Source organism: Daktulosphaira vitifoliae, unplaced genomic scaffold (assembly GCF_025091365.1).
Source record: "Daktulosphaira vitifoliae isolate Bord-2020 unplaced genomic scaffold, ASM2509136v1 Scaffold_116, whole genome shotgun sequence".
Lineage (NCBI taxonomy): Eukaryota > Metazoa > Arthropoda > Insecta > Hemiptera > Phylloxeridae > Daktulosphaira > Daktulosphaira vitifoliae.
The window spans coordinates 11-10836 of NW_026099685.1; the positions used below are offsets into that span (position 1 = coordinate 11).

Sequence of the window (10826 nt, forward strand, 5' to 3'; positions counted from 1 at the left end):
CAATTTGTTCTTAGAATTTTTTTTGATGCTATCAACTGTTTGAATTTACAGATTGTTTTTTAAAAAATTTGAATGTCAAGTAAAAATTTATCATTGATTTGGTTATATAATACTGGTGGCAGCAATAATCTATTTATTATAATTGTTTTTTTATTCTAGCATAATACAAGAGATTTTTAAACCTGATATTTTTTCTCTTAACAAAAATTAAAAATTCTCAATAGCTTCTGAGAAAATCTTACCATATTTTGATCACCATGTATTTCTATTTACAAAAACCACAGTTCTTACTAGTTGCAATTTTTTATTAACTATTACATCGCAAATGTTTTGATAGACATTATACATTTTAACGAGTAAAAAATAATTGTAATATTTTTTATATTTGATATACCACAACATTCGAATTAAATTAAATAAATATGTACTAAGAAGAAATATTTAATAACACAAAAAATACAAAATAAAAATAATTTAATGATATTTAAACATTTATCACACTTTAAAACTAATACATACGCATTTAAATTTCGTAAAAGCTTTTTTTTTTTGAAAAACACTCCCATTAATTAGCAAACTCAGAATGATTGTGTAACAATGATCTATCTAAGTAAATGACTGGTCAATAACAACTTTTGAACTAGTATTCTTAAAAACAAGAACAATTCTTATAACAAAACGGAAGGAGTAGTAAGTTCATTAATGTCTAGAGATAAAAATAAACAGACCCGTGTTTCACTTGCAGTGAATGTTGATAAAATTTTATGGGAAAAAGTGGGAGGATAAGAATACATTCTTTTTTAATTATAGAATTTAGGATACTTTTAACTTCAGAAAAGAAAACATTATTTGATATTTTATTTTTTAAAGATAATGCGTGAATCATAGTTAAACAATCACTCAGTATACTTCATATATATGTGTACAATATAATACGTGAGAGCTGCAAAATGATGGAATGTGTTTATTGTGGGATCAAATCACATAGAATATGTAATGATGATGTTGAACCAATAAGATAACATTTCTTCTTTGTATTCCACTCGAGGTATACGTCTAGTGATATAGCAATAAAAAAGGACAAAAAATAAAAAAGCTATCATCAAGCGGGATTTGGTTTTGATATTGATTTGAACAGTTGTTACACCAAAGTTGCCGAATAAGATTTTATTCGACGATAGTTTTAACGATGACCTGAACTTATTCATGAATGAGTTAAGGTTACTTCAAAACAAACAGGCGTAATTTATGTTTAGCTTGCAAAATTCATGATAACAATTATGTCGGCTATGGTATGTCATAGAATTAGAGACTGATGACAAATTCATTGTACCTTTGAGAAACTTGTCATAGGGTTTTAAATAATATTAAAATGACATTGGTTCTTCAAACTTTTCATTTCCGTTGTCAGAACGACGAACAAACACGTGTATAAAGGTTTTCTCGTTATCTTGTTCTACTTGTTGTCATATTTCAAAAGTGTCATGCAAATTCATGTACTACTACGTATTTAGAACAACCTCTTTTCTAAAATTTTAAATTAATAAATAATTGAAATAAACCCTTAAGGTAAATATTCTTACGGCCGAGGCTCAAAAGATAATAACATAAAAAAACTATTAAAAATCACCTAAAACTTAAAATAATTTAAAAAATTAAACAAATGGCTGATTTGATTTTTTGTGAAAAACGTTTTTTTTAACGTAATTATCACTATTTTTATTTAAAATTTTGTTAAAATGACAGTATTTCTGCGTACAAGAAATTATTATACCTATCGAGCATAATTTATTTAATTACATAAAGATATAGTCAGTAGATGATAGTAGTTGACACTATATTCAATAAAACAAGAAGTTTTTATCAATCAAGTATTGTATTTATTAATTATATTAATTAATACTATATAAATATTATTTTGATTAAAAGTGCAAAATCTTGTACTTTTTTTTTAAATATACTATTTTATGAATTAACTCAACTCTTTTAATGATAATATATAAGGACGAATGATTTAAATATGTTTAAAAACATGAATACTTTTTTCAGTGATTCATATGTACCATAGTGATATTAACATTTGAATTATTTGAAGCACTCAAAGTTATTCATAAATCTTTGTTGGTTACATATTTGTATAACAACAATAACGATATGAGCCCGATTCGGCTCATTAAATGTTGACGCATTAAGTTTGTGTACTCAACATGTAATCATTTTCACTGTGACGCATCAGTTTATTTCCCAACGACATTCATGCTAAGATAGTTTATTGTCGAGTTAGGTCTATTTGAATCAACAGTTTTCGAAAAATAGTTGTGGAATGAACAGTTTTTGTTGAAAACAATGTTATACATTACTATGCACGTACACATTTAATATCTTATATAAATATCAAATAAACTTTTCTTGATCAATAAAATATTTACCTTCATTGCAATAAGAATTGTAAAGTTAAACTTAATTTTTCAGCATAACGACCGTATAACAGAAAATATAATCGTCTTTAATTTTGTTGGGGAAAAACTTGAATTTTAATTATAGATTTTTCGGCATAATTGATATTATGAATATTTTTCGAAATAATTAAGTCACAGTAGCGTTTTCTCCTCGATAGCGTAGAAATGAATAATACAATATTGCTGTGAATACTAATTATCCGCCATATTTTTCAAACCGAGGGCATTATTTCGCAAATATAGTGACAGCTGAAATAGTATTGTGGTATTTGACCCGTCGTGTTGCTTTCGACTCACAATCAGTTACCGCACACACATCACATAGATTCGATTGCTCAATTAATGCCGCAAAAGGGGGTGAGCGAAACGTGCTTAAGTACACCCGTCGTTCACGTCAAATGGAATCGAATTTGAATATTCATTTTGCTTGTTTCAAATATATTCAATAAAAACAAACAGTGGCCTTTCATTAGCCGTTTTCTCGTTTATATTTGCCGTTATTATACAGGCCGTTGTTGTTACAACAATATATTATAATATGCATTCGCCGAGCTCGATGCTCAGGGCAAGTTTTACCACAGTTGTTCATTTTTCCGTGGTAGTCGTACTTTAGACCCTCCAGGCTACTATTACATAGCCAGTTAACGGTGACGATGGCGGTTAGACATTGTTAGAATTCGTTCTGTAATATCGCGTGCATACCCCAAACTTTTTCTTTCAAAAATTCCCACTTACCTTCCCTTCCAAAGAATTTCCTTTCGTATACTCTACTCTACCCTTTCTAGAAGCTCATCAATAAAACAATAAATAATTAATTGTACCCGAGATATCTTCACAAGGTGACCTGAATTTCATCATTTTTGTTACTTACTTCAACAACAATGACCAATATACGCTATAGCATAACGTTGTGCATTACTAGTTGTAATAATAATATTATTATTATTGTTACTATTAATTACTATGAATATCTTTCATTCCTAAAAACTTTTTAAATATTTAAAAAATTTCATGTATTCCAACTTCGCTGCAAATGTAATACATATAACCCAATAGTAACTATATGGAAATAAATATAATGCAATTATTCTCAACGTAACATTCTATTTATTTGTGTAATGAAATTTCCGAAAATATATTTTGATGAAGGCTATTGATTTTCTTAGATAATTATTAACTATTTGTTAAGTTATAGCATTAAACGAATTTCTTAAAAATTTTAATATTCTTTTATGATTTTTTTTATAATTATCATAACATTATATCACATTAGTGCAATTCGAATGCCTCAATTTTTTTTTTTTAGTACAAGAACCACTTGATAGAGTTTTATAATTAATGTATTTTAGTTGTCATAAATAATACGTAGTTCGCAAAAATATAATTGCGTAAATATTTTTTTGTTTTTCACAAACTTAATGAAACTTTTACCACTATTAATCTTTCAAAATCTAATTAGTGTCCACTAGCTTTGGTACGAAAAATTCTTTTTAATATATTTCCTCATCAACTACTTTAGTTAGTATATGATGTATAATATATACCAGAAAAAAACCAACATTTCAATTGACTGTTGTGGTACTAAATCCTTTATTTATTTTTAGACCTTTTCATTCATTAATGCTCATTAGTTTTGCTGTTTTAAACTAAACAAAGCACTTTCTATTTCTATTTATCTTTTGTGGTTTTAGTACATATGAGCTTACTACTCTTTACATCAATTTAAAGTATAAACAAATTACTCACTGTTCATTGAATTGAGACAGATTTAACGCACCGTTTGCGAAAATTTACACTATGTTATACTTTACACATACTTTCAAAAATTGTTTAAAACACCCAATTACGAGGTGTAAACGTAAAGTACCAGGACAAATGACATTACACATAGTCAAGATATGATATCACAACAAATTTTTAATAATAAGATTCGCCACCTTGAACTGAGTATTAAATTAAAATTGAAGCTGCTAACTTTTCTTACTTTAATTTTACACCATTTTAAACTTAGTGAGTCGGTTTCGTTTGACGATTTCGTCATATCCAAAATAACTGGTTTCATCATGTTTTGTTTTAAAATTAGGTGAAAATTTACGGATACGTATGAAATTGTATAAAATAGTTTTTGGTGATGAATTTCTAAGTTGTATAACAATTTTTGAGTGAATTAAACTTTTCAAATATTTAAGCGTTAAATTTAATTGAAAATTTACAAAGGGCAAATGTTGCTGTAGTCTTTTTGCATTTGTCAACATCAGGATAACAATACAATTGGTGGATGATTAGTTAATATCTGCAAATTTATTCTACTAATCGCTATTTAACCAAAATCTTTTCATTTCACTTTTTTATGTTTTCATAGCATTTTAACTCAAAATGAAATATGAATTCATATAATTGAGCTAATTTCGAATATGTCTGAATCAAAAAACAATAGAAAATAAGTAGGTTTAAAACGGTTTAAACTTTAAGTAAAATAAGTAAGCAATTTCAATTTTTTTTTAAATAGTTATTTTTATGTAAAGGATATATCTATTTATAATTTGCAGTGATATAATGTATAAAATTAGCACGATAGCGTAAGTTCAGGTATTTTTCCACACACACCTTATAATATCATTAAATATATAAAATCATGTATATTTCTATATAATAATTCCTAATCACGAGTAACCTTTCAATTAAAAATAAGCAGGGCACGCCTGTTTGCGTTTTATAAGTATTCGCTTTTTTTTTTTTTTTTGAGGGGACAGAAATTTATATATCATCTAAAACAAACAAAAAATATTAATTTTAGAGGTTTTACTAAAAATAATATAAATATAACCTGAAAGAATAATCACTTAATTATTTATTTTTAACAAGCTGGCCCCTTATAGTTTTTTGCATAGCGACTATTCAAATAGAAGTAAGTGAAATGAGAATATTCAAAAAATAACTAGCCAATAATGCTTATAATTGAAATCAATACTAATTTATTCTATTTTCTCATCGAGAAATATTTTTTAATGTAATAGACATTAGTGAAATATTATTGCATTTAGTATAAAATGAGTATTCAATAGATTTCTGTTAAAGACTTGAGAAAATGAAATTCTAAATAGGTCATATTGTTATTGTAGACTAGTGAGGCTTATTTTGTCTCGCTAAACACTGCGCGTTGGAGCCTTAAGACATAAACAGCAGGAACCCTGAAAACAACAGCGGTAGGTCTAAACACATAGAAATTGACAGAATTACTCTGTACATGTATCCCTGTTTCTGTTCTTATTTATCGGAATCAGGTTTAAGAAACACAATAAAATCAATGACGAATTGTATGAATACATGTAAACTATTTGAATAAGATCACCGAACATAAAATATATAACTTAGTATCGCAGAAAATGTGTAAGAAAAGAAATCAATCTTCGTAGGTCACAGTTTTTATCTGACTTTCTAATTTTCTATACATCTTTGATTTTTTGATTGCAACGATAAAATATTTTTTAATGTATATTCTTTTACATCAGAATTCCAATATAATTAAAAATAATATCTCAACAATTAAGTATTGAATATGTACTTAATTTCAAAATACTAAAAGAAGAATATTCATTTAAAAATACAAATTAAAAACTTTGAGAATTAGAACTAATATTATTGTTATTATATTAATTAAAGTATAATATTATTATAATTATTATTAAAAAAAAAGAACTTAAATTATTTGTGAATAAATAAAACAATTCAAGGGAATAAAAAAATAATTATTTTATAAACTAAAAGATTTATTTTATTGTTTACTAAATTACAGATTGTTACGAAAATGAATATATTTATACATTAAAATACACTGATTCATCGTCTAGGGACATAATATTTTACTATAAAAAGCATGTATAACACTACTTTTTTAAACTACTATATTAAACATTTTGGTGCTACTATATTTTCAAAAAAATAACTAGATGACCATTTTAATATTACCGTGATCCACACTAATTAATAATTTTGTGAGTATTTTTTCTTTCATAGTAAAAATAATTGATTAAAATTAAGTTCTTAATAAATCTTCAGTCATTTTTTAATGACCAATTAGGTTTACTTCGCTTTTATAATGAACTTAAAAATCAAATTACGCAAGAAACAAATGCCAATGCAAATTTATTATCTACATCTCGATAATCAAATTCAAATTTATAAAACTTGTAATGCTGACAACAATATAGAAGTTTTAAAATATTAGTAGTGAATGAAATCATTGTATTTCAATTGTGACCAACGTCAATGTGTTATTTATTGTTATACTGGAAATACATCCCAAAATTAATGGTATACGTAAAATGAAAACTGTTGTCCACGCAAAAATGAAAGCTAACCAAGTTTATTACAATGTAATAAAAACAATTATAGTACTAAATATTTTTTTTAATGAAACACCATTAATTAGTAGAATATTTCATAGTATAATTTTGATTAATAGTTTCTGAACCATTGAAAAGAGCTTAACGTCGTCTACTATACACATAACATCTCCTGACTAATTAGTTTAGAAACTCGTAGCTTTAACTGCAATTAAGAACTTTAGTTTTAAGAGTATTTTATTTTTCAGTATTTCAAGATTAAAACAAACTTTAACTAGAAGAGATTAGATTTGTTGAAGGTAAGCCGTATAGTTTGCTTGTTTATGCATTTATGCGCAAAAATGTTTAGTAAAATTAAGTATTCTCCTACACGAAAAATGTTTTCCCATAATTATTTTCAGATCCAATCATACCAAACTTATTTTACGTTTATGCTAAATAATTTAAATAACGTAAAATCTACGAGAGAATTACATTGTGACCAACCTTTACTGACTCCGGTGAATTTGTCCCTCAACAAGTTTAACTGATACACACGTCCGAATTCACCGAATAATTCCATTAAATCTTGTTCGTTCATCGCTCTGGGTATTTGTCCGACGAACATTTTAATGTAATCTGGTTCAGGTTGTTCAACATCATTGCTGTTATCAGAGGTGCACGCTGATGGCATTTCAGAGTCACTAAAAATAAAGGAAACTAATTAGTATATTATAGTAAAAATAACGAGCTAGCTCTATCAATACGTATGCATACAGATAAAAGTTATATGTTTTTATTTTTTCTTTAAATATTATTCATAAATAATTAAATTATTAAATATTATTCTAAGATTTTACGACGCTTAATACTTTACACAACATTAATATTAATGTCCAGTTATTTTTTATAATTATCAAGTATAATAACAATATTATTTGATTAAGCGAAAAATGAATCTCGAGTTTCTGATATACTTATAATCCAAAATTTATATTCCATATCACTTTTACTTAAACTAAACCTTAAATGTTTTCATAAGACAATCAAAAGTATTTAATCGTATTAGTCTAAAATTTTATTCCACTAAAACTTTATGTCAACATTTTATTATTTTCCGTATCATTGAACTACGATCATTTCTGTGGTATATAACCAATACCAATNTTGAACTACGATCATTTCTGTGGTATATAACCAATACCAATGTGATAATTTAAAAGAAAAATGTTAAATTTTCAATGCACAAGTTGAGAGTTATTGAAATATGTCGATAATTTTTTTTTTTTGTTTATTGACTCTAGATATATAATACATAGTAATTTTTAATATTTATCTTTATGTTCTTAAAAATTATAGTAATAATAGGCATTCTAATATGAAATTAGTTTGGAATAAAGATTGCATGTTATAGAGAAATTCTTTGATTAAATCGTCAAAATAACGAACAAATGAATGTGTTGGACAACACGTTTTGTGTGACCACACCTCACAGTTGAGTGCTTAAACTCAACAGTAAGACGCATTTCGTTATTATCAGTTCTCGGAGTGATCGAAATGATACATTTTTGGTATTTTCTGATGTGTATTTACAATAGAGTTTACTTTATCAGATACGAGTGTTGAGAACGCCTGCTGCACGAATATGGCAACCGCATCCTTATCTACCCGCGCACACTTCAGTACCGAAATTGCATATGCATGAACGCCTCGTAATGAGTGGCCGACGACAAAATATACAATGAGCGCACAAATTTTGCTGGTCGAGTGCTTCCAAACAACAGTAACAACAATAACGTCTCACTTGTCAATAGTCACACTCATTGTCAACATTTCATAAGTTTAACGCATAAAGTCTTATGCCGTTCTACGAGACCTTTGTCGTTAATATTCATCATGAGTCATGAATTGTAACGATCAATAATTCATTGAAGATAAAAATGTATTTCGAGTTCTAATATAACCTCTATTAAGTAGAAAAATATATAAAAAAAGGTTTACAACGTTTGTTTTTTAATCTTGAAAAATTAGTAAAAATAGTCACATTTTATACAGGCTAATAATTTAATTAAATTATGCAACATTAAATAAAATATTACGTCGGAATCGTCGCTAATGGAGAATCTTTTAACCGGATTATAGCTAAGTCATTATTCAAGTTTTTGAAAATGGCTACCCGTGTTACTTATTCATTGAAGTCAAACATTAACAGTCGTGATTAAATAACGTCAAATAAATAGTACGTTTAAATTATTGCTATTTGAGGATTTAGATACCTAACCTTAGGATCTAATTCACCCAACTTGCATAAATATTTTAACGTTTACCTTGTGGGAATAATTCAAAACTAAAGATAACACAACCGACATTGGCCAAATAGTACGAGAAAATAAATCAAAATTAAACTATAACATTACTATACTCGACATTTCGGAATAGTATTTAACACGTATTCATAAATATATAATACAACCATTACAAATATTACATACTTCTGTTCTACAAGCACGAGTAAAATCAAACTACAATATTCAAAAATATATACTATCTAGTGTACTGTCAATGAAATAAACTGTAAACTGAGTTTCCCTATAAACTTTCTATAAACTGAGTTTCTCTCGGCACAAAATTATCACAGCTGATATTTTTTATCCAGATGTGCTGAAGCGACTAAAGGGTAAAACAAAAATTATAGAGCACTTCATTCGTTCGAATGTCAGTCCATAGGCTTTTGTACAAAAATTCAATCATGTACGAATTTCGATCTCGCAAATGCAGTTTCCGTGTACCGCTGACACAAAACCTCACGTCCCATCAATACTTTTGCCATCAAACGTGAACAGCCTATCGGTTGTGTAATCGTTCTACGTATATCGTTATCACGTGCATTTATGCATTATTCCTTTCCCTCCGTATGAGGTTTCAGATATTGTGTGCGAATACATTTATTCACCCTTCTTATATTAAATGCAAGACTCTTTGGTGGAAGTTGCATTGACATAACCGACTTTAATGAAGAACGATTTACAATCAGTTATCGAAAATAACCCGATTAAACTCCACTTGATGATGACACGTGAATTGACCTGACTAAAGGTTTTTAGTTTTAGAGAAAAATGCTTCATCATGATATTCCCCTTAGTTTCGTTATGACGATTCATACAAACATACTGCCAGTTTAAACAAATTTACAAAGAATTATTGCAATCTTTTACTTACTTATGCTTTTAATACAACTGTACAAAGTATTGGTGTTAGAGATAACGTTTGTCAGTTTCAAGATGTGAATAATTCTTGATGGTAAGAGAAGAATCCAAAAAATAAACAATCATCAAAGATTCTAGTAAATAAAATAATTGCTGAAGTTCAAGACAGTTTACAAAGTCATTAAGTTTCCCTAACGAGAGTTCGAAAAAACAGGCCGAGAGACAGCTTTCTGTTAATAACCACACTAAACAGCTTCTAAGAAATATTTTAATGACTTGTCAGGTACACTTCTTCTTGCTCTAAATACGAGTAACGAAAATAAACAACAAAAATAAAAACCCAAATCCTATAAGCGAAAGGTACTCTAAGTAACAGAGTAACTTTGATTTTTATACTTTCAGTTTCAGCATCAGTTATACCAATTTTAAAGTTGCCAATCTGGCACATTGTTTTAACAAATTAAAAAAAAAACCCAGCACAGGGGGGTCGCGGCACAGTGGTGACGTGTTATAGATGGATCAAGTATAATGATATCTGACAGTGATTAAAATCACTATCAAAAAAAAACGCTTCGATGCAAATCTTTAGATAGTGTTTAATTTTAAAAAATTGGTGGATTATTCCAAAAGCTTCATAAACTGCTAGTTCCTTATTAATATCCTGATTAAGATAAAGTATGTCGAATGAAAAAGGGATTATTAAAAAATAGAATTTCCCATAAAAAAATTATATTGATCAATACACTTTTCAATAAGTTATAGCATTATAAAGTTAAAAATGTAAAAAATAAAATTGAGAATTTTCACACAATAATAGCATTTGGTAGCCATTTTCA

At 27.4% G+C, this 10826-nt stretch overlaps 1 protein-coding gene across 1 annotated transcript in view; it reads right to left on the bottom strand.

Annotated features, from left to right (window-relative positions):
• Nucleotides 1-7188: 7188 nt before the first annotated feature.
• Nucleotides 7189-10826, bottom strand: part of LOC126909094 (CUGBP Elav-like family member 4) — a 26522-nt gene continuing 22884 nt past the window's right edge. The window contains exon 3 of the mRNA XM_050691479.1: nt 7189-7488. Coding sequence (XP_050547436.1) covers nt 7224-7488 — 265 coding nt within the window. The 3' untranslated portion in view covers nt 7189-7223. The remainder of the gene's footprint in view (nt 7489-10826) is intronic.